General features: G+C 40.4%; 1 protein-coding gene across 1 annotated transcript in view; it reads right to left on the bottom strand.

Moving 5' to 3' along the window:
- Window positions 1-15,798: 15,798 nt before the first annotated feature.
- Window positions 15,799-24,061, bottom strand: part of ntpcr (nucleoside-triphosphatase, cancer-related) — a 40,951-nt gene continuing 32,688 nt past the window's right edge. The window contains exon 5 of the mRNA XM_039738640.1: window positions 15,799-16,233. Coding sequence (XP_039594574.1) covers window positions 16,165-16,233 — 69 coding nt within the window. The 3' untranslated portion in view covers window positions 15,799-16,164. The remainder of the gene's footprint in view (window positions 16,234-24,061) is intronic.

Below are 24,061 nucleotides of genomic sequence, written 5' to 3'. Positions count from 1 at the left end.
AGGAGTACCTGTAGAAAAAACATGATTGAAATATTACCACGTTAATGATTGTAATGTATTTAAAATTAGAAAATTACAAGTAGTAAATGTATAAAAATTGATAGCATCTCAGAGTGGACTTCAACCTGGGACTCAAGTGCTGGAGACGTCAGTGCTGCCTAATGTGCTACCCGTAATGGTAAATCACAGTGGTATACTGTAACGCAAGTGTCTGCCAGTCCTGAATCAGACTGCAACAATCAAACACTGCACAAGCCAGCTTGCTGATCTCTTCACAGACATCTTTAGCCAGTCTCCTACACAGTATGCTATTCCAGATTGCTTTAACACTAGAATTACCAGAGCCTACGAGAAAACTCGTAAATCTGGCCCACCTTAAATCCGTTCGCACCTCTCCGTCAGCGTCTTTTGTCCTGTAAATGTGCCGATTAAGACAAGCAGCCTGCTATTCCATCCCCCCCACTGTCGCAGAACTATCAAAAAAGTTCTCCCAGCTCATGCCTTGTTAGATTATCTGGGAGTGAACTGCTGGAGTTTTAGAGTGGAAATCATAGATCGTTATTTGGAACACATGCATTTCATGTGTGTTACGTTTCTACAGAAATCTGTGTAAACACATTGTTAAAACAGAAACTTTTTCATATTTTCGTAATAAATGTTACAAAATGTAGGCATAAACTACAAAAAAATGTGTGAAGCCTGAAGTTCAAAGATCAAATAATCACTTTCACAAAAGGTTCAAGGACGATACAACAGCTTCCGTGGCGTATCAGTAAGATTTGCTGACTTATAATCAAGAGTCCCTGGTTCAATCCTGACTGTCTCCTATATTTACTGTTTTCAGTAGTGAACTGCTCTTATTGTTAATATTATATAGTATACACATACATTTAGTTTGCGTCTGTAACAGACCGTGTACATTTATAGTACAGTACTTGTAAAAGTTACTGTTTTTTTTCTCAGTCATGATCACGATACATACTACCACCCCCCAGGGATCTGACGCTGTTAGTTTTTGTTTGAAACTGGGAATAACTATAGATGTGAGTGGTGTTTTGAGGCAATGGACCTGAACATTCTCTGATCTGGAGGGATAAAAGCTGACACACAAACACTTCTTCGCATCTCATCATCACTTTATTTTTTTTATTCAGTTTCAGTGTTCCTGCTCACACAGAATTAGTATGCACCTTATGGTTTATGATGTCAAAAAAAAAAAAAACAGAGATGTAGGTATATATGATATTTGGAATTATTCATTTTATGACCTTTTATGAGGTCAGTTTAGCACTATATGCAATCATCAAATTCAAATGTTAACAGGTCTCACACACGCAAGGACAGTCCTTCCTCTCTATGCTGTGGCTTCTATTACACACCAGAAAGAAAGAGACAATATATGTGACATTTTGAAGAAATCATTTTATGACCTGAATAGTACAATCAGAAAACATTGTTGCACTAATGCAATATTATTTGAAAATGAACAGCGTCAGATTGGGTGTGAATTTATGCTGGCGCTGTTACTTAGAGTCAGATCGGGCCTGGGGGGAGGGTGTTAGAGCGTGATCGTGATTGAAAGAATGAAACTGAAAAAAGCTAACTTTTACAAGTACCATAAATTTATACCCAATGTCCCATATATTTGTCTCTTTCTTTTTTTTCTCCGTGCTGCGTCGACATCGTGCACCAGAAGGCGTGAGCTTATTTAGTGCAGCAGGATCAACGCACATGTACGGTGCAAGGCATGCACGGAGACACTGAAAAGAAGAGTGTTCATGGCTCATATTGCAGAGGAACTTCGTTGTCGCATCTTACTAGAAAAGGTGATGGAAAAAGAAAAGGAGGATGCAACATCGACAAGCTTCTCCAAGACAGCCGCTTCTCCAGAAAAGTAAACTGAGTCAGTGTCAAGTGCCCTTTCAATGTAATAGAAACCACAGCATAGAGAGAAGTGTGCACATTGCAACAGATACACACGTCGTAAATGTAGGAAGGACAGTTCTTGCAGCACGGAGAAAAAAAAGAAAAAGACAAATATATGGGACATTGGGTATAAATTTATGGTACAGTAATCCCTCCTCGATCGCGGGGGTTGCGTTCCAGAACCCCCCACGATAGGTGAAAATCCGCGTAGAAACCATACTGTATGTTTGTACGGTTATTTTTATATATTTTAAGCCTTATAAACTCTCCCACACTGTTAACATTATTAGAGCTCTCTAGACATGAAATAACACCCTTTAGTCAAAAGTTTAAACTGTGCTCCATGACAAGACAAAGATGACAGTTCTTTCTCACAACTAAAAGAATGCAAACATATCTTCTCCTCAAAGGAGCACCGTCAGGAGCAGAGAATGTCAGAGAGAGAGAGAGAGATAGAGAGCGTGACAGAAAAGCAAACAATCAAAAAATCAATAGGGCTGTTGGGCTTTTAAGTATGCGCACCGCGATAAAGCAGCCGTAAAGAAGGGAGTAATGTGAAGGTAGTCTTTCAGCATTTTTTAGGGTCCGTATCTTCTAGGCAAACGGCCTCTGTGCAAACAGCCCCTCTGCTCACACCCCCTCTGTCAAGCGCAGAGAATGTCAGAGAGAATGAGAGAGAGCGAGAAAAGCAAACAATCAAGCACCGCTCGGGAAGCACATCGTATATCATTGAGTTTTATTTAATACGTGATACATGCTCTGAATGGGTAGCTTCTAAGCCATCCGCCAATAGCGTCCCTTGTATGAAATCAACTGGGCAAACAAACTGAGGAAGCATGTACTTTAAATTAAAAAACCCAATGTCCGCAGAAATCCGCAAAGCAGCGAAAAATCCGTGTTATATATTTAGATATGCTTACATTTAAAATCCGTGATGGAGTGAAGCCGCGAAAGTCGAAGCGCGATATAGCGAGGGATCACTGTACTTGTAAAAGTTAGCTTTTTTCAGTTTTATTCTCTCAATCACAATCATGCTCTAACACCCCCCCTCCCCACCTCTCCTGATCTGACGTAAATTCAAACCTGATCTGATGCTGTTCGTTTTCAAATAATAATACATTAGTGCAATAATGTTTTCTGATTGGTACTATTCAGGTCATAAAATTATTTGTTCAAAATGTCACATATATTGTATCTTTCTTTCTGGTGTGTAATAAAAACCACAGCATAGACGGAAGTGTGCACATTGTAACAGGTACACATGTCGTAAATGTAGGAAGGACTGTCCTTGCGTGTGTGAGAACTGTTAATATTTGAATTTAATGATTGCATATAGCGCTGAACTGACCTCATAAAAGGTCATAAAATGAATAATTCCAAATATCATATATACCTACATCTATTTTTTTTTTTTTTGACATCATAAACCGTAAGGTGCATACTAATTCTGCGTAAGCAGGAACACTCAATAAAACTGAATAAAAAAAAATAAAGTGACGGTGAGATGCGAAGAAGGCAGATTCACCAGGCGTTTATATGTCAGCTTTTATCCCTCCAGATCAGAGCATGTCCAGTTCCATTGCCTCAAAACACAACTCACATCTACAGTTATTCCCAGTTTCAAATAAAAACTAACAGCGTCAACTCCCTGGGGGGGCAGTAGTATGTATCGTGACTGAGAGAAAAAAAAAACGGTAACTTTTACAAGTACAGTACTATAAATGTACACTGTTACAGACGCAAATCAAATGTATGTGTGTACTGTATAATATTAACTAGCAAAATACCCGCGCTTCACAGCGGAAAAGTAGTGTGTTAAAGAAGTAATGAAAAAGAAAAGGAAACATCTTGAAAATAACGGAACATGACAATCGATGTAATTGTTTTGTCACTGTTATGAGTGTTGCTGTCATATATATATATATATATATAGTATATACACACACATACATACTGTACATACATACACAAACACATTATATATATATCTATATCTATCTATGTGTATATATATATATATATATACACTCACCTAAAGGATTATTAGGAACACCATACTAATACGGTGTTTGACCCCCTTTTGCCTTCAGAACTGCCTTAATTCTACGTGGCATTGATTCAACAAGGTGCTGAAAGTATTCTTTAGAAATGTTGGCCCATATTGATAGGATAGCATCTTGCAGTTGATGGAGATTTGTGGGATGCACATCCAGGGCACGAAGCTCCCGTTCCACCACATCCCAAAGATGCTCTATTGGGTTGAGATCTGGTGACTGTGGGGGCCATTTTAGGACAGTGAACTCATTGTCATGTTCAAGAAACCAATTTGAAATGATTCGAGCTTTGTGACATGGTGCATTATCCTGCTGGAAGTAGCCATCAGAGGATGGGTGATATGGTGGTCATGAAGGGATGGCCATGGTCAAAAACAATGCTCAGGTAGCCCATGGCATTTAAATGATGCCCAATTGGCACTAAGGGGCCTAAAGTGTGCCAAGAAAACATCCCCCACACCATTACACCACCACCACCAGCCTGCACAGTGGTAACAAGGCATGATGGATCCATGTTCTCATTCTGCTTACGCCAAATTCTGACTCTACCATTTAATTGTCTGAACAGAAATCGAGACTCATCAGACCAGGCAACATTTTACCAGTCTTCAACAGTCCAATTTTGATGAGCTCGTACAAATTGTAGCCTCTTTTTTCTATTTGTAGTGGAGATGAGTGGTACCCAGTGGGGTCTTTTGCTGTTGTAGCCCATCCGCCTCAAGGTTGTGCGTGTTGTGGCTTCACAAATGCTTTGCTGCATACCTCGGTTGTAACGAGTGGTTATTTCAGTCAAAGTTGCTCTTCTATCAGCTTGAATCAGTCGGCCCATTCTCCTCTAGCATCTCCTCTGACCTCTAGCATCAACAAGGCATTTTTGCCCACAGGACTGCTGCATACTGGATTTTTTTCCCTTTTCACACCATTCTCTGTAAACCCTAGAAATGGTTGTGCATGAAAATCCCAGTAACTGAGCAGATTGTGAAATACTCAGACCGGCCCGTCTGGCACCAACAACCATGCCACACTCAAAATTGCTTAAATCACCTTTCTTTCCCATTCTGACATTCAGTTTGGAGTTCAGGAGATTGTCTTGACCAGGACCACACCCCTAAATGCATTGAAGCAACTGCCATGTGATTGGTTGATTAGATAATTGCATTAATGAGAAATTGAACAGGTGTTCCTAATAATCCTTTAGGTGAGCGTATATATATATATACATATATTATATATATATATATATATATATATATATATATATACACACACACAGTGGTGTGAAAAACTATTTGCCCCCTTCCTGATTTCTTATTCTTTTGCATGTTTGTCACACAAAATGTTTCTGATCATCAGATAGATAGATAGATAGATAGATACTTTATTAATCCCAAGGGAAATTCACATAATCCAGCAGCAGTATACTGATACAAAGAAACAATATTAAATTAAATAGTAATAAAAATGAAAAGAATTAAAATAAAATTAATGTTAGCATTTACTCCCCCGGGTGGAATTGAAGAGTCGCATAGTGTGGGGGAGGAACAATCTCCTTAGTCAGTCAGTGGAACATGACAGTGACAAAAGTCTGTCACTGAAGCTACTCCTCTGCCTGGAGATGACACTGTTCAGTGGATGCAGTGGATTCTTCATGATTGACAGGAGTTTGCTTAGTGCCCGTCGCTCTGCCACAGATGTTAAACTGTCCAACTTTAATCCTACAATGGAGCCTGCCTTCTTAACAAGTTTGTCCAGGCGTGAGGCGTCTTTCATCTTTATGCTGCCACCCCAGCACACCACCGCGTAGAAGAGGGCACTCGCCACAACCGTCTGGTAGAACATCTGCAGCATCTTACTGCAGATGTTGAAGGATGCCAACCTTCTCAGAAAGTATAGTCTGCTCTGACCTTTCTTACATAGAGCATCAGTATTGGCAGTCCAGTCCAATTTGTCATCCAGCTGCACTCCCAGATATTTATAGGTCTGCACCCTCTGCACACAGTCACCTCTGATGATCACAGGGTCCATGAGGGGCCTGGGCCTCCTAAAATCCACCACCAGCTCCTTGGTCTTGCTGGTGTTAAGGTGTAAGTGGTTTGAGTCGCACCATTTAACAAAGTCTTTGATTAACTTTCTGTACTCCTCTTCCTGCCCACTCCTGATGCAGCCCACAATAGCAGTGTCATCAGCGAACTTTTGCACGTGGCAGGACTCGAGTCATATTGGAAGTCTGATGTATATAGACTGAACAGGACCGGAGAAAGTACAGTCCCCTGCGGCGCCCCTGTATTGCTGCACACGATGTCAGACCTGCAGTTCCCAAGACGCACATATTGAGGTCTGTCTGTAAGATAGTCCACAATCCATGCCACAAGGTGTGAATCTACTCCCATCTCAGTCAGCTTATCCCTAAGGAGCAGAGGTTGGATGGTGTTGAAGGCGCTAGAGAAGTCCAAAAACATAATTCTTACAGCACCACTGCCTCTGTCCAGGTGGGAGAGGGATCGATGAAGCATATAGATGATGGCATCCTCCGCTCCCACCTTCTCCTGGTATGCGAACTGCAGAGGGTCTAGGGCGTGACGGACCTGTGGCCTCAGGTGGTGAAGCAGCAGCCGCTCCATGGTCTTCATCAGATGTGACGTCAGAGCAACAGGCCGGAAGTCATTCAGCTCACTAGGATGTTTTCCGTGATACCTTTGGGACAGGAGTGATACAAGATGTTTTCCAAAGCCTCTGTAATTGTGGGTGGGGACTCTCCCTGTTCCAGGCTCAGGTTGAAGATGCGCTGTAGAGGAGCCCATCCCACACTTCCCAGTTCCAACGCACAGGCCTTCAGCAATCGTGGCGATACACCATCTGGACCCGCTGCTTTGCTGGCACAAAGTCTTTTCAGCTCTCTGCTCACCTGGGCTGCTGTAATTGTGGGTGGGGATGTCTCACGTCTTTAACGTTTGCATATAGTAGGTCAATAGTCCTGTTTCCCCGAGTTTTACAATCCACATACTGGAAGAAGGCAGGTAATGTTTTATCCAGCGTTACATGGTTAAAGTCTCCAGCGATTAGCACAAGTGCCTCAGGGTGCTGCGTTTGTAACTTAGCAACTGCGGAATGGATGATGTCACACGCTATCTCCGCGTTCGCTTGAGGGGGGATGTAAACAATAACAGCAATCACGTGTCCAAACTCTCTGGGCAAGTAATAGGGGCGCAGACTTACGGCCAACAGTTCGATGTCCCTGCAGCAAGTGGAGATTTTAACGTTTACATGTCCTGAGTTGCACCACTTTGTATTGACATAGAGAGCGAGTCCTCCTCCTTTTTTCTTTCCACAGGTACTTGCGTCTCTGTCCGCTCTAACTGTGCTAAACCCGGGTAGCTCCACGTTAGCATCTGGGATGATAGACGTTAGCCATGTTTCACTAAAACACAGCAAGCTGCATTCTCTGTAGGTTCTGACATTTTTCACCAGCACAGCCAGTTCGTCGATCTTATTTTGTAGTGAGTTTACATTTCCCAGGATCACCGAAGGCACCGACGGTTTATAATGCCATTTTCTCGATTTAATCTTATTTTTTATCTTTGCGCCGGCTCGGCTGCCCCGATATCGTCTTCTTACCTCATCAGGTAAATAAGGAACCACACCGGCATAAGCATTTCTTCTCAGTGCTTTAAGCTGACTTCTTGAATAGGCGATTCTCGGAGTGTAACAATCCATGTCAAATAGTAAAATAGTAAAATGTGTAAAAAGTGTCCAGGGAGCAATTCCACATAAAAGAAAGTGGTAGAAGTGATCAGTGAGATAGAGAAAAATAGAGATAAAAAGGTAAAAAGATAAAGTCGTATACGGAGCTGCTGGAAAGGCTGCCACTCGGATGCGGCGCCGGAAATGTATTTAACACTATATGTATTTGTACATTTAACCATTACTCAAATATAACACAAGTAAACACAAAATGCAGTTTTTAAATGATGGTTTTATTATTTAGAGAGAAAAAAAAATCCAAACCTACATGGCCCTGTGTGAAAAAGTAATTGCCCCCTGAACCTAATAACTGGTTGGGCCACCCTTAGCAGCAATAACTGCAATCAAGCGTTTGCGATAACTTGCAATGAGTCTTTTACAGCTCTGGAGGAATTTTGGCCCACTCATCTTTGCAGAATTGTTGTAATTCAGCTTTATTTGAGGGTTTTTAGCATGAACCGCCTTTTTAAGGTCATGCCATAGCATCTCAATTGGATTCAGGTCAGGACTTTGACTAGGCCACTCCAAAGTCTTCATTTTGTTTTTCTTCAGCCATTCAGAGGTGGATTTGCTGGTGTGTTTTGGGTCATTGTCCTGTTGCAGCACACAAGATCGCTTCAGCTTGAGTTGACGAACAGATGGCCGACATTCTCCTTCAGGATTTTTGGTAGACAGTAGAATTCATGGTTCCATCTATCACAGCAAGCCTTCCAGGTCCTGAAGCAGCAAAACAACCCCAGACCATCACACTACCACCACCATATTTTACTGTTGATATGATGTTCTTTTTCTGAAATGCTGTGTTCCTTTTACACCAGATGTAACGGGACATTTGCCTTCCAAAAAGTTCAACTTTTGTCTCATCAGTCCACAAGGTATTTTCCCAAAAGTCTTGGCAATCATTGAGATGTTTCTTAGCAAAATTGAGACGAGCCCTAATGTTCTTTTGCTTAACAGTGGTTTGCGTCTTGGAAATCTGCCATGCAGGCCGTTTTCGCCCAGTCTCTTTCTTATGGTGGAGTCGTGAACACTGACCTTAATTGAGGCAAGTGAGGCCTGCAGTTCTTTAGACGTTGTCCTGGGGTCTTTTGTGACCTCTCGGATGAGTCGTCTCTGCGCTCTTGGGGTAAATTTGGTCGGCCGGCCACTCCTGGGAAGGTTCACCACTGCTCCATGTTTTTGCCATTTGTGGATAATGGCTCTCACTGTGGTTCGCTGGAGTCCCAAAGCTTTAGAAATGGCTTTATAACCTTTACCAGACTGATAGATCTCAATTACTTCTGTTCTCATTTGTTCCTGAATTTCTTTGGATCTTGGCATGATGTCTAGCTTTTGAGGTGCTTTTGGTCTACTTCTCTGTGTCAGGCAGCTCCTATTTAAGTGATTTCTTGATTGAAACAGGTGTGGCAGTAATCAGGCCTGGGGTGGCTACGGAAATTGAACTCAGGTGTGATACACCACAGTTAGGTTATTTTTAACAAGGGGCAATTACTTTTCACACAGGGCCATGTAGGTTTGGATTTTTTCTCCCTAAATAATAAAACCATCATTTAAAAACTGCATTTTGTGTTTACTTGTGTTATATTTGACTAATGGTTAAATGTGTTTGATGATCAGAAATATTTTGTGTGACAAACATGCAAAAGAATAAGAAATCAGGAAGGGCAAATAGTTTTTCACACCACTATATATATATATATATATATATATATATATATATATATATATATATATATATATATATATATATATATATACTGCTCAAAAGAATTAAAGGAACACTTTTAATCAGAGTATAGCATAAAGTCAATGAAACTTATGGGATATTAATCTGGTCAGTTAAGTAGCAGAGGGGTTGTTAATCAGTTTCAGCTGCTGTGGTGTTAATGAAATTAACAACAGATGCACTAGAGGGGCAACAATGAGATGACCCCCAAAACAGGAATGGTTTAACAGGTGAAGGCCACTGACATTTTTCCCTCCTCATCTTTTCTGACTGTTTCTTCACTAGTTTTGCATTTGGCTACAGTCAGTGTCACTACTGGTAGCATGAGGCGATACCTGGACCCTACAGAGGTTGCACAGGTAGTCCAACTTCTCCAGGATGGCACATCAATACGTGTCATTGCCAGAAGGTTTGCTGTGTCTCCCTGCACAGTCTCAAGGGCATGGAGGAGATTCTAGGAGACAAGCAGTTACTCTAGGAGAGCTGGAGAGGGCCATAGAAGGTCCATAACCCATCAGCAGGACCAGTATCTGCTCCTTTGGGCAAGGAGGAACAGGATGAGCACTGCCAGAGCCCTACAAAATGACCTCCAGCAGGCCACTGGTGTGAATGTCTATGACCAAACAACCAGAAAAACTTCATGAGGGTGACCCAAGGACCCCATGTCCTCTAATGGGCCCTGAGCTCACAGCCCAGCAGCATGCAGCTTGATTGGCATTCGCCATAGAATACCAGAATTGGCAGATGCACCACTGGTGCCCTGTGCTTTTTACAGATGAGAGCAGGTTCACCCTGAGCACGTGACAGAAGTGAAAGGGTCTGGAGAAGCCATGGAGAACATTATGCTGCCTGTAACATCATTCAGCATGAGCAGTTTGGTGGTGGGTTAATGATTGTCTGGGGAGGCATATCCATGGAGGGTCACACAGACCGCTACAGGCTTGACAAAGGCACCTTGGCTGCCATTAGGTATCAGGATGAAATCCTTGGACCCATTGTCAGACCCTATGCTGGTACAGTGGCTCCTGGTGCACGACAATTCCTGGCCTCATGTGGTGAGAGTATGCAGGCAGTTCCTGGAGGATGAAGGAATTGATACCATTGACTGGCCACCACACTTTCCTGACCTAAATCCAATAGAACACCTCTGGGACATTATGTTTTGGTCCATCCAATGCCACCAGGTTGCACCTCAGACTGTCCAGGAGCTCAGTGATGCCCTGGTCCAGATCTGGGAGGAGATCCCCACAACACCATCTGTCATCTCATTAGAAGCATGCACTGATGTTGTCAGGCATGTATACAAGAACACAGGGGCCATAGAAAGTGCTGCGTACAATTTTGAGTTGCTGCAATTAAATTTTGGCAAAATGGACTAGCCTGCCACATAATTTTTTCACTCTGATTTTTGGGCGTCTTTGAATTCAGGGCTCTGTAGGTTGATCATTTTCATTTCCATCAAACGATGTGGCATCCTTTCGTTCCTAACACATTACCCAGTCTATATCAGTATAGATATCCAGGAGGATTTCTTTTTCCCATTGAGATCTGATGTGTTTTCAAAGTGTTCCTTTAATTTTTTGAGCAGTTTATATTATATATATATATATATATATATATATATATATATATATATATACATACATATATACTAGCAAAATACCCACGCAAAGTACTGCCTTAAAATTTTTATTAAGAAGAAAATTAAACCTTTTTAAACTGAGGGAAAATATACCAATAATTATTTTTTAAGGATATATATATAGCAAAATACCCGCGCTTGGCAGCGGAGAAGTAAAAAGAAAAGGAAACATTTTAATAATAACGTAACATGATTGACAACGTAACTGTTTTGTTATTGTCATGAGTGTTGCTGGCATATATATATATACAGTATATACATACATGTGTACATATATACACACACACATATATACTATGGGGTGCCAAACAGGCAAATACATTGATTTTCTGAATATATAAAGTCAAAACTTGAATATATAAAGTCAGCGCTGGAATATATAAAGTCAAAACTTGAATATATAAAGTCAGCTGGAATATATAAAGTCAGCTGGAATATATAAAGTCAAAACCTGAATATATAAAGTCAGCGTCGGAATTTATAAAGTCATTCCTGATTATATAAAGTCAAAGTCAAAATATATTGATTGAAACGACTCTGAACTGAACTAAGTTAACAAAAACGTATTCAGAAAAATAAATTTAAAAAACACTGTTCGGTTAATGTTTTGAAAATGATGTATGTGTCCTGCCCAGGATTGGTTCCTGCCTTGCACCCAGTGTTGGCTGGGATTGTCTCCAGCAGACCCCCGTGACCCTGTGGTCAGATTCAACGGGTTGGGAAATGGATGGATATTCCAGCGCTGACTTTGTATATTGAAGTTTTGACTTTATATATTTCGACGCTGACTTTATATATTTAAGTTTTGACTTTATATATTCCAGCGCTGAGTTTATATATTCCGATGCTGACTTTATATATGTAAGTTTTGACTTTATATATTCCAGCGCTTACATTATATATTCCGAAATATTCCAACGCCGTCTTTATATACTCAGGTTTTGACTTTATATATTTGGGAATGACTTTATATATTCAAGTTTTGACTTTATATATTCAAGTTTTGACTTTATATATACCGACGCTGACTTTATATATTCAAGTTTTGACTTTATTTATTCCGTACTGCGTTGACAGTCAGTTCACGCGATTACATGGGAGGCGTGATGATGTCACACGAAACTCCGCCCCCCACAGCTTTCGAGCTCAACTCCATTACAGTATATGGAGAAAAATAGCTTCCAGTTATGACCATTACGTGTAGAATTTCGAAATGAAACCTGCCCAACTTTTGTAAGGAAGCGGTAAGGAATGAGCCTGCCAAATTTCAGCCTTCTACCTACACGGGAAGTTGGAGAATTAGTGATGAGTCAGTGAGTGAGTGAGTGAGTGAGTCAGTCAGTCAGTGAGGGCTCTGCCTTTTATTAGTATAGATAAGAGCAGCTCACTACTGAAAACAGTAAATATAGGAGACAGTCAGGATTGAACCGGGGCCTCTTGATTATAAGTCAGCAAATCTTACCGCTACGCCACGGAAGCTGTTGTATCGTCCTTGAACCTTTTGTGAAAGTGTTTATTTGATCTTTGGACTTCAGGCTTCACACATTCTATAGTTTATGCCTACATTTTGTAACATTTATTATGAAAATATGAAAAAGTTTCTGTTTTAAACAATGTGTTTACACAGATTACTGTAGAAACAGAACACACATGAAATGCATGTGTTCCAAATAACGATCTATTATTTCCACTCTAAAACTCCAGCAGTTCACTCCCAGATAATCAAACAACGCATGAGCTGGGAGAAGTCTGTGCACGTTCTAAGTCAGTGGGGGGACGGAATAGCAGGCTGCTTGCTGCTTGTCTTAATCAGCACATTTACAGGACAAAAGACGCTGACAGAGAGGTGTGAACGGATTTAAGGTGGGCCGGATTTACAAGTTGTCCCGTAGGCTCTGGTAATTCTAGTGTTAAATCTTGTTATTTTTCCAGTTCTTAAAAAAGATAAAACACGCTGTTCGGTGATTACAGACCCAGTACATTTACATCAATTTTAATGAAAATATTAGTTCTTACCCATCTAAAGCCTGATTCTGTTCCTCATCTTGACCCACTTCAGTTTGAGTAAAGAGTAAATAGATCTCTGGATGAACACGGGCCTGTACTTTGTGCCAGAGCATCTGGACTGTAAAGGAACTTACGTCAGATTACTGTTTGTAGACTTCAGTTCAGCATTTATCTCAATTGACCTTGAACTGCTGCTAACTAAACTTCAACAAACTGAGCTGAATGCTTCCATCTGTAAATGGATTTACAAGTTTTTAACAAATAGGAAACGGTATATTCGGATGGGCTTCCACCTATCACACTGTCTCTATATTGACACGGGTGCCCTTCAAGGCTGCGCACTTCCCCCCATTCTATTCCCAGTACACCAATGACTGTAATGTCCACTGCTATTGGGAACTTTCTTCATAGAAAAATACAATGAGAGGCTTTTAAAAAAAATAACCAACAATGATAACTGCATATTCATTTATAGGGGGTAAGAAAGCACATTTACTTTGACATTCGTTGAACCAGGCTTATAGGAAATAAAAATGAAATCTGCTAGAAATATATCTAATGAGACTGAATCTTCCTGCAGCTTGCAAATATACAAAATGTTGACATTATAATTGCAATATATGGATGGACTGCACTTTCAGGCTAGTGCCCCCATTCTTCCAAGGATAATTTAATTGGCAAGAGCTGCCCGTTACCTTGAATGTAATTCTTTTCTTTAATTGGTAGTGTTTCTATGAAAAAGACACGTGGATGGACTTTCCTACTGTCAGAATTACAATGTGAAATAACAGGAGAGTTTATTTAAAAAAAAAATCACAAAAGACAACCAAAAATGGCCAAAAGGTAAAATAAGGCTCAAAGGGTTTTCCTAACAGGTAATCCCAAGCTAACATCCCAATACAGAGGGCAGGTAACAATATCCAAAATCAGAAGCAAAAAAAATCCAGAAACCAGAAATATCAAGAAAAGCAATACTCACCAATAACTCCAAACAACACTCAGTAACCAGCGGCTGGGTTTCTCTTTCTGACTACAATATAAAGCCAGAAGGAGAAGACAGCAGCAGTCACGTCAAGATGGTCCTAATCTTTCACAGCCACATGCAATTCTCAAACAAGAAAACACGTCTGGGGACACCCCATTAAAACATTTGTAGTGAAAAGCGTCAAACGGCTACATCCATAGGGCTTCATCCTAAAACACCTGTCCCCAGTTCCTCCAGTCTGTGAAGTTTAGACCACCACCGGGGTTTCAGGGAAAGAGCAAAAAGAAACTGAACTTGATGCTGAGAGAAAATAAAAAGCTAAAACTGCTGATATCAATTCAGGAGGTATCTGAAGCTTAACAATTAATATGTACTGTATGTTGTAATGAGCGCAGCGACAGAAGAGACACACAAACACACAGACCTCCACTGCTACTTGGCTCCACGTTTGAAAAGCACTGCTATGACATCTTTCTGTCATTTTCACTATTACATCACTATATAACATAACAACAGCAAACAGACCAGGTAAGCACTGTGGTCTATGTACATACCATATGTTAAAATGCTGCAGCTATTTTCTGGCATGGCATGTTTACATTTCTAATTAGACAGCAATGTTAACTTACTTCAGTCAGATGGTGGATGTTGTGCAGCCTTGTCCGTGCTTTACTGCTGTCATTAGGCAGATTTGTTGATTCGGGTGTTATGAGTACTGAAATCTGCTCTTCATGATCGGCACTCTAATGGCAGACCTTTTGACAAGGTGTAACACAACATTTACTTCAAATGCAGATTATACAGTATCTGCCAATTCTTTCAGCCTTACATCAACTCCTACACTATTGTTGTAAATAAACAGCAGAGAGCACACACAGCAATGTGACAATGTTTTGTTCACGTTTACCATTCACCCAATGATGTCTTTGAATGCCAATATATAATCCGATGTTACACAGAGAGCATTCACTTATAGCGGGTTATTTTTAAAATGTACACTGTTGCTCTCTGCACATGCGACATACATTTTTGTGTTTGAGAGGGGCGTTTTTAAAAGACTAAAATCTGTAGATAGTTTATAATAATCACAGGTTCTCTCTCAGTCAGACTATGTTAACAAGAGCATGACTGCTCTTTGCAGTTCAAAATCACTGCCCCTATTTTGAGCACTGCTTTTATGAGGAGTTGGATTGGTTTAGAAATGTGACATTCAGTCAGGCATCTAATTGTTCCCGCTCAGTTTTAAGCAAAATTCACTCATGGTATGTCTGGCTTTAGTGAGACTATGGTGGCTTCACCTCCTTGGGCTCCACTTACAATGTAGGAGAAATGGCAGTATGTTTAAAGATTCACTGCATACACATTAAATAATACTGTATACAAACATAACAGAAAAAACATAAAATATGAAAAATAACAGTTCAAAAAGAAAAAAAAAACAAACTACAAGCCAGGGATAAAAACCCTGGCTGTAACTTAGTATTTTCGTAAATAAACGTAAGTCAATACTAAAAAAAATAATCTCTTCACAAGGATACATTTATTCATTCATACATATATAGATATAATATAAACAAATAATATGCACGTATACACTTTGAAAGCTAACTATACTGTATTCACTAATTCAAAATTTTTTAATTAAAAAGAAGAAAAAAAAATTACCCATACAAGAACATTAACTCAATTTAAAATAAATCAACCAAATCATATCCAGTTCATGTAAGTCTTTTATTATGTACACGTTTCTAGACTTCTCCTCAAATTCAAAAACATTTCTGGAGGTAATGTTTGCTTGAGGCTAATGCTCAATTCAGGAAAAACTGCATTTTTTGCACAACAGTCAATTTCCACTAACAGTTACAATTCTCTAGCAAGCTATTTCAAAGCTGATGGTAACCATAGAATAAAATGTTTCTCGTTGTTACAAAATCAAAAAGGACATTTTGCCTATAACAGTAAGATGGCCTATAACAATTCTTTGTTTTATTCTAGACATATGGTTACTACTGAAATAAAAATACTAACATATTGTTTGGCACATAAACCTTTTTAATCCTTACATATCCTTTTACAAGTTCCTTTATTTCAAGCAGTCCTGTAAAGCTGCAACTATGTCCGGCAAAATGCTATCTCTGTTCTCTCTGGTAACCTGCAAAAGCAACGACAAACATAGTTAACAGGCTAATTTACACACAAAATCATGGTATCTGCTTACTTAAAAACAGTATGAATGTATATATTTTAGCCACTCTTCATATGTCAGTAGTAGTGATCAGTGAACCCCACAGGGTTTGCTTTGCTGTGAGTTCAGCAAAATCACAAAAGTTTTTAGGAACTTCTGCAAACAGGGTGAAATGCACTGAAGTCAATAAGGAAGGAGAAGATGAACCAGTTTTGAGTGGTGTGGAATACCAGGGTGTACAGCTCCCCAAACCTGGGCACAGATAAGCACAGAGCAAAACAACACACAGTTTATTTCTTTATGTGACAGCTCTACTTCCCGCTCCCCACTTCAGAGCACAGTACATACAGTAGTTACCCACATCAATACTGCTCAATCCCTTGTCTCTCTCCCTTTTGTCCTTTCATTTCCTCTGCCACCCTTACTCCTCTCCCAGCAAGCTTTGCCTTCCTCCTCCCAACTCTGGATCCCTTAACAGAGTGAGGTGGCCTCTTTTACAGTGTGCCCGGAAGTGTGCCAGGTGCTCTCTGATCCACTTCCAGGAGCACTTCCGGGTGTGTCAGAAGTGCTGCAGTCCAGGGCTCCGAAACTGTCCAGGAGCCCCCTTGCGGGGGCCACAGGCGCAAGCAGGGTTGAGTTTCTAAGCTCCAAACCTGTGGCCCCAGTGTAAGCCAGAGGGTTTGCCCTCTCGTGTTCCGGGGAGGTATTGTCCAGAATATGTCCTTTCCCCTGATCCTTCCATCACAGGGGCATCCTGGCTGGGCTCCGGCCACAGTGCACTATAATTATGCAATGGTCTTTTTAGTGTCCCTGAGGACAAGGGAAGCAATTGCCAACTAGGCAGGACTGATTATTGTGGCCAAAACTGTAATCTGGGTTGTGTGATAGCAGTGCTAATCACTGAGCCACAGTGGCCCAAACAACAAAATATGCGGACAAAAGGATAACCACAAACAAAGTAAAACAAATGGCCACAAACTAGCAATAAGTTAATAATAAAAAAAAAAGATATTGTGTTCACAGAGTTCCAATCCTCATGAAACCCACTGGCTGTTCCACGAAGTCGCGGCAAAAAACAATTCTTTGCAGAGAAAGTAAGGATTTTACAAACGTAGAATTTGTAGCCTGATTCGATTGGGCTCCCAGTTGCTAGTTTTCCTATAAAAGGGTGTTGATATGAACCTGAACTTGATTAGTCATTTTTGACTACCCTGACCCATTCTGGTGCATGTATGCCCTAATATGGATCCTATTCTGCAAAGTGCAACAACAAGATACTGTGCCACATCTGTACATCTGCAAGTCCTGTCAACACCTGGCTTTTTGGCTACAGGGACATTTCATTGTAAACAGGTCTGAGATTTCTCAGCCATTTATGAGCTGCATACTACCTGAGGTACTTAACGGCATATTAACACTAATGTGGGATTATATCCACTTCTCATATGGTGGAGAAAGGCAAGTGGAAGTTAGTCAAGGGTTTTACGTGCTGGCCAACCTACCCAGGGTCATTGGTGCAATAGACTGCACAGATGTACTATTAAAGCTCCATCCAGTGATGTGTTTACATATATGAATAGAAAACACTGCCATTCTATCAATGTGCAGCTTATACTGTACAGTATGTGCTGGTCAACGTTGTTGCCTAATGGCCCAGCAGTAAGCACGACAGTTTCATTCTACAGCACAGTTCCATTGGCATGCATCTGGAACAAGGTGCTGTGTAAGACGGCTGGTTTATAACATTTCTTCTATAGATTAAATTATATTTATATGAGAAGTATAAATTGACTGTTTATATCCATAGATGGCTGGGGTTACAAATTAAAGACATGGCTTATGTCACCTCTAAACAACCCACAGAAACCACATGAATTGGCTTATCTCTTTTCTGAGAACTGGACCACTCCTCCGGAATTCAGATACCTGAGAATCTCACATAATGTCTCTATACGGCAAGTGGAATCTCCCTGTTCATCTTAATAATAAATAAATGAATGTTTGAGCTCATTGTTATTACAGATTGAAACAAGTCACTTACAATTCTCATTTGATGACAGCTCCATAGTTGGGAGGCATATCGCTGTCACCTTTGGGAGTATGCTCTCCAATAAAGGATGCAATGTGTTCATCAGAAACAGAAAGTGGTCTAGGGCTGGGACCCCTTCCCGTTGCAGAGGTACTTTTTCATTGAGCAGCTATTTGTTTCTTTGCATCTAATTTCAAATCATACCATTTCCATTTTATGTCTTGAACAGTCTGCTCTATAGAAGACACTAAATTAACCACATTCACCATCGCTTTCTAAGCAATTCCTTTGCCTGACTCAGTGACACCACTACTCATGCTAGAGAATAATATTTCTTTTCTCTTGGTAACTTCTATTAAATGTACCTTGATCTCCGCTTGTTTTAAGTTTTTTTCCCTTTCTTTATTCGCTTTGACATTTTGGCAGATCCTGGGCACGTGTGGCAGCTAATCCTTATATGATAAGATTTGGGGTGCTGATGGGTGTGGATTACGGTAAAGGACTGACAACGTGCAGGCAGATAACAATTTACAATTGATTGGGGTTTATGAACCTACCAAGGGTATTAAGAAAAAATCTTGAGGTTTTATTCATGGTTTGTGAATGTGGTGTAAGATTTTAGAAAAATCGCCTTTTATACATTTCATGAATGAGATCCATTGTATGCACACATGAAAGTCCTGCGCCTGGTCTGACAAAGCATCATGGGGCACTGGGTTAAAAAATAAATAAATAAATAAATAAATTGTCGATTAACACTAGTCAACAGCTTTAATTTTTTCATATGCTGTTTTTCTGATTTTTATCTTGGAGGAGTTTCCTCCTTCTAAAAATTGTACTTAATACAAAAGCCTCTAATTTTTTATTAAATAAATAATATACCGTTAATAATTTTAATGTATAAAAAACGTTTCTACTAGAAGAAAATATGGCAAAAATAACCATTTCTAAGTTACCTACTGCATGTACGTTTGTTTTAATTACGTAATCTCATGCTCTTCTTGGCAGCATTCTTTCTTGCTCACTCACAAAAAGCAATTACGAGACCATATAATGTGATTTAAATGCCAAAAGCTATTTAACCATATGGGCCACATTATTTTAACTAAACATAATTTAGGCATGATCTCCACCCTGGTGTTTCTCAGCAGGTGGTATGAAATTTCAGGGCCTTTTAAGGAAGGGGATAATTAAAAAGGAATAAAAAGGTCAAAATAAACATTTAAGAAGTATAACAGTGTGGCGAAAAATACATGAAGGGAAAACTAGATTGATTTAAAAGAGACCAAAACTCCACACTAAGCAACCTGAAAATAAAACCTACAGTGGAACCATTAACCAGAAACATTTGGCAGACACTGCTCAAGTGTACTCTCTCCCACTTCTGAGAGTGTAATAAAAATCACATTTAGCACGCTTTGTAAAAAACTGCTTTTAGTCTTGCAGTACAGTCAGTAGCTCTTGCATGTAACCACTTCATATTATGTACTTTTTTTGTTCTACAGCGATGTTTGCATGGAGTTATTAGATTTCTGCACAATCCAAAAACAATGGTAGAAGGCATGCAAGTAAAGAAACATTTTTTTATGCACAGTGATTATAAGGACCACTAGCTGTTAAATAAAATGTATTTTATGGTTGTTTTGTGCACAAAAATAGTGAACAGTACTGTTCTGAACTTATTACAAATGCTGAATAGACTTATATTAAGGTAAAAATGCATTATAAGCCTGCTGGAAAGTGCCTTTAGGGAGTGAAGTAACCACCATCCACGGGGTGATAATCATATGTTCCACACCATCAACAGAGAAAGTGCTGGAGCCACAAATCCTGCCTTCTCCCCTACAGAGTTGCCTAGAAAAGTTGCTGAATAAGGCTGGTCAAGTAAGTGATGCAAGTAAATGGAATCTGACACAGTGAGAAGGATGTGATTAATGACCTCCGGCACAAGTTCACCGATACAGCCACAGGCTAAAATTCAACAAAGAATTAAAAAGTAAAACGCACCAGTGAGGGTGTATATCAAAATTACATCAAATACCTTAAGCATTTGTTAGAGGTCACTAATAGTCATTTAACCCTGAAGTTAATGCTTTTTCTTTAACGTAAGGTTTGCCTCCAGGCTGCTACACTATAGTCAGTGATGAAAATTTTTTCAAGCCAAGCATGCTGGACTCTTACTCGACCAGTGAAAGAAAAAAAACAAAAAAAAAACTAACAGACTGAAAAAACGTGTTTAGGAAATACAGTAGAACCTCATCTTATGCAAGGGCTATGCTTCCAAGCATCAAGTATTGTGAAGAAAAATTACATACAATGAAATGTACCTACATAACCCTTTGCTTTTCCCCTGAAATACAACTTAGTTTTGCCCAAACCTATTACAGTGCTTCACCCAATGCAAAATTTCTGACACTATTTTTTGGTACAAAAATATATACATAATGAAAGCCCATAACCATTTTTCATGCTGCTCTTAACATGTTTCAAAATTCATGACAACAAAACTGTGCATGAAAAAGCATATTTTATAATTTAATTCATTTTTTATTGATTTAGCAAAGACATATTTTAGAGGTCTCGCTCACTGCCTATTTCAGGTTGTAACAGCCGACTCACTCTCCCTAACCGGCAGCTACATCACTAAGACCCGTGGCATTGCAAGTTGAGGACTTTAGACATGACAGGTCATACTTCTTCCAAATAAACTTCCCCAATCGAGGATCAAAGATAAGCCAAAAGACAAATAATATATAAAATAATAGAGTATATATTAATAAAAAAATTAAACAAAATCCAAACTATATATATATATATATATATATATATATAATATATATCACACCCCAACCAGCCCCTACATAGCACTCAACCCCAAAAGTGACCGTTAGGGCCTTCTTTAGGTCACTGAACGTGTGTTCTGCTTTGTCGGTCCACACCACGTATAGGGGAGCCCTTTTGTCAGGAATGTAATAATGGAGCTCTGTGGCCGCACCTGTCCTTGTCCCACGAGGTAAAAGGTGCAGCAAAAGTTATATACAACTTTGTGAGTCGGTCGCGCAGTTGCGCCACGCACTCAAAATGTTAGAGGAGGGAAGAGCCTCGGCCTCCCAGCCTTCTTTTAGGATGTCGAGGATTCCCGGGGTTGTCGCCCGTATAGTAATTCAAAGGGGAGAAGCCGTAGAGGCCTGGGGTACCTCCCGGTAGGCAAAAGCACGGCGGGAGGAGCTGGTCCCAGTTCCTGCCGTCCGCGCTGACTACCTTGCGGAGCGAAACCTCCCTTGAGGGCTCCAGGGTCCCCCCACACTGAACATCCCCGAGACACCAGCGCCCATAGGGCCTGCCCTTGTGCACGGCGTGGAGGCCGCGGAGGGGTGCCTTTTCCCCTCATGACAAGATCCAACGAGGCCCGGAGCGCGAATGGCTTACCGCTGATTCTTTTAGACCAGTCTTGTCCCAGAATCACTGGGAAGGGGGTCAGGTAACACAGCGACCGCCATTTGGATTGGTTCCCCCTTCCAGGTAACATAGCAGTGAGCGGAACGATATGACCTAGTCCCCCCATGCACACAGGTAACCAACAAGTGCTGTTTTAACCACTGTTGCGGTAAGACGAAACGGCGAGCAACAATGGTAATGTTGCTGCCGGAATCAAACAAAGCCACCACGGCGTGCCCATTTAGCAACACCACTCCCGATCCGGACTCGCCAAGGGATGCGGCGGGTACAATACCTCTCCGTGATGTCCAGCTGCAGTCCATAGGCTCCGGGGCGGTGTGATGGGGGCAGTTTGGCAGCAGGTGGCCGGTCTCGCCACACTTGAAACAGCGCGGCGGACCCGGCCTCTCTGGCTCTGGCTGGCGCTTCTGCAGCGTCGAGGGGCTTCGGGGTGGCCGCCCGTCCCTGCCGGTTCCCGAGCAGGCTTTTCTGACCCCAAGTCGGAGGACCGCCAAAAACAATGAGACACATAGAAAACATATTTTCATATATATATATATATATATATATATATATATCACACCCCAACCAGCCCCTACATAGCACTCAACCCCAAAAGTGACCGGCGGAATGTAATAATAAAAAGGTGCAGCAAAAAGTTATATACAACACGAAACCTCCCTTGACCCCACACTGAACATGAAAACAATGAGACACATAGAAAACATATTTTCTCGGGTGGGGGTCGATTTGTTTTCATCCTATTTTTTTCTGTAAAAATTGATCTATTTGTATGGAATGGCTACAATAACATTAATAAAATTTTATAAAAAAAATAAAAAATAAAAGTCCAAAAGATTGAACGGAACATGAATAATGTTTGTGGATTTTGTTAAGCTGGGAAAAGTGTCCTACAGCAATTATATAAGGATGAAAATGATGGCTTGCTCCTCTCCTCAAACAACAAGAAACAGTCTCACAGTGCTTAACCTCAGTACGTTGGCATAGTCCAGAACCCCGGGGTTTTGCATTGCAGAGGTGAAGTTGTCAGGGGTTGAAAGTGGCAAGTAGAAAAAGGTGTAAATAATCTGGATCACTGCTTTCTCCTGGCTCTGCAATGAATTGGCAGTTTATTTTCTTCAGACCTCAATTTTATTCTATGTTAATTAGTGTTCTTCATTTTAATTCTTACTTTGTCTTTTTTTCTCTTTCTTCATCATGTAAAGCACTCTGAGCTACATTTGTAAGAAAATGTGCTATATAAATAAATGTTGTTGTTGTTTTTGACCTCCTGTTTAAATAGCGAATGTCCTGGATGCAGATGATGGAATTGATAGGACAAATTATCATGAGGGACCATGGTTCCACAGCGTTATCCTTGCCTTTTTGTTTCCAGGGGAGCATATTTACATAGAGTCTATGTAAACAGGACAACGCTACAAAAGATGTACAAAATACATTTATGACAACATTAATCATGCAGCACTGCTACAAGGTGTGTCAGTGGTCAAATGTTTTAGAGACAAATACAGACACATACAGACACAACCAAAGGGGGTGGCACATAACATGAAATAAACGGATGGCGCAGCATTAAGGTGCATTTGGAGACTTAGTTATCTGATATGAAAGTTGGAGCATTTGACTAGTTTTTGGTTACTTGATCAAAGTGACAGTTTATTACATAGTTTTGTAACATTGTGTCATATTCACCTAATATATAATAAAACACTAAGGTCTGTGTGTGTATCTGGTTCCTCCAAGTAGTCAGATGGGTCAGTTTGGCTTTGCAGAGTCAGAGCACCATACGTTACCACAGTTCTGCACCAGCAGTTATAGGACAGAAGTTAAGTTTAGGGGGTAATATAAATTGCTATGGTTAGGAGTGTGTAATGTTAGGGATTAGTTTTGTTAAGGTTAGGTTTTGCCGTGGATAGTGTGTCAATCAATTTGATTTGTGATGACTTATAAACGTCTATTACCAAAGTGCTGGTCTTGTGGTGAATTCACTTCAGCCATGAAACTGCTGCCGTAGACCTGTGATGACGTACGGTGCTGTGGCTCTGCAGGTCAATACATCTCTTTGGCCTCAAAATCAAAAAAGAAAGTTCACACAACTGTGACAGAGTGGATTTGTGTCATGCGCATTTTAAATGAATAAATAAATAACACGTACAAGTATTCAGGTGGGCCGTCAGAGCTGGATGGAGGAATATGCAATCTCATAATCACATAGAGAATTGACCTGTTCCTTCGTTAGCAATAAAGTCATGATAGGCCACACCTGCACCCCAAAGTCTTTAAAAGGAAGACAAAGCTTGACATTAG

Source organism: Polypterus senegalus, chromosome 16 (assembly GCF_016835505.1).
Source record: "Polypterus senegalus isolate Bchr_013 chromosome 16, ASM1683550v1, whole genome shotgun sequence".
Taxonomy (NCBI): domain Eukaryota; kingdom Metazoa; phylum Chordata; class Cladistia; order Polypteriformes; family Polypteridae; genus Polypterus; species Polypterus senegalus.
Note: the sequence above shows the minus strand (reverse complement) of the source record. Positions and strands in the feature narration are given on the sequence as shown.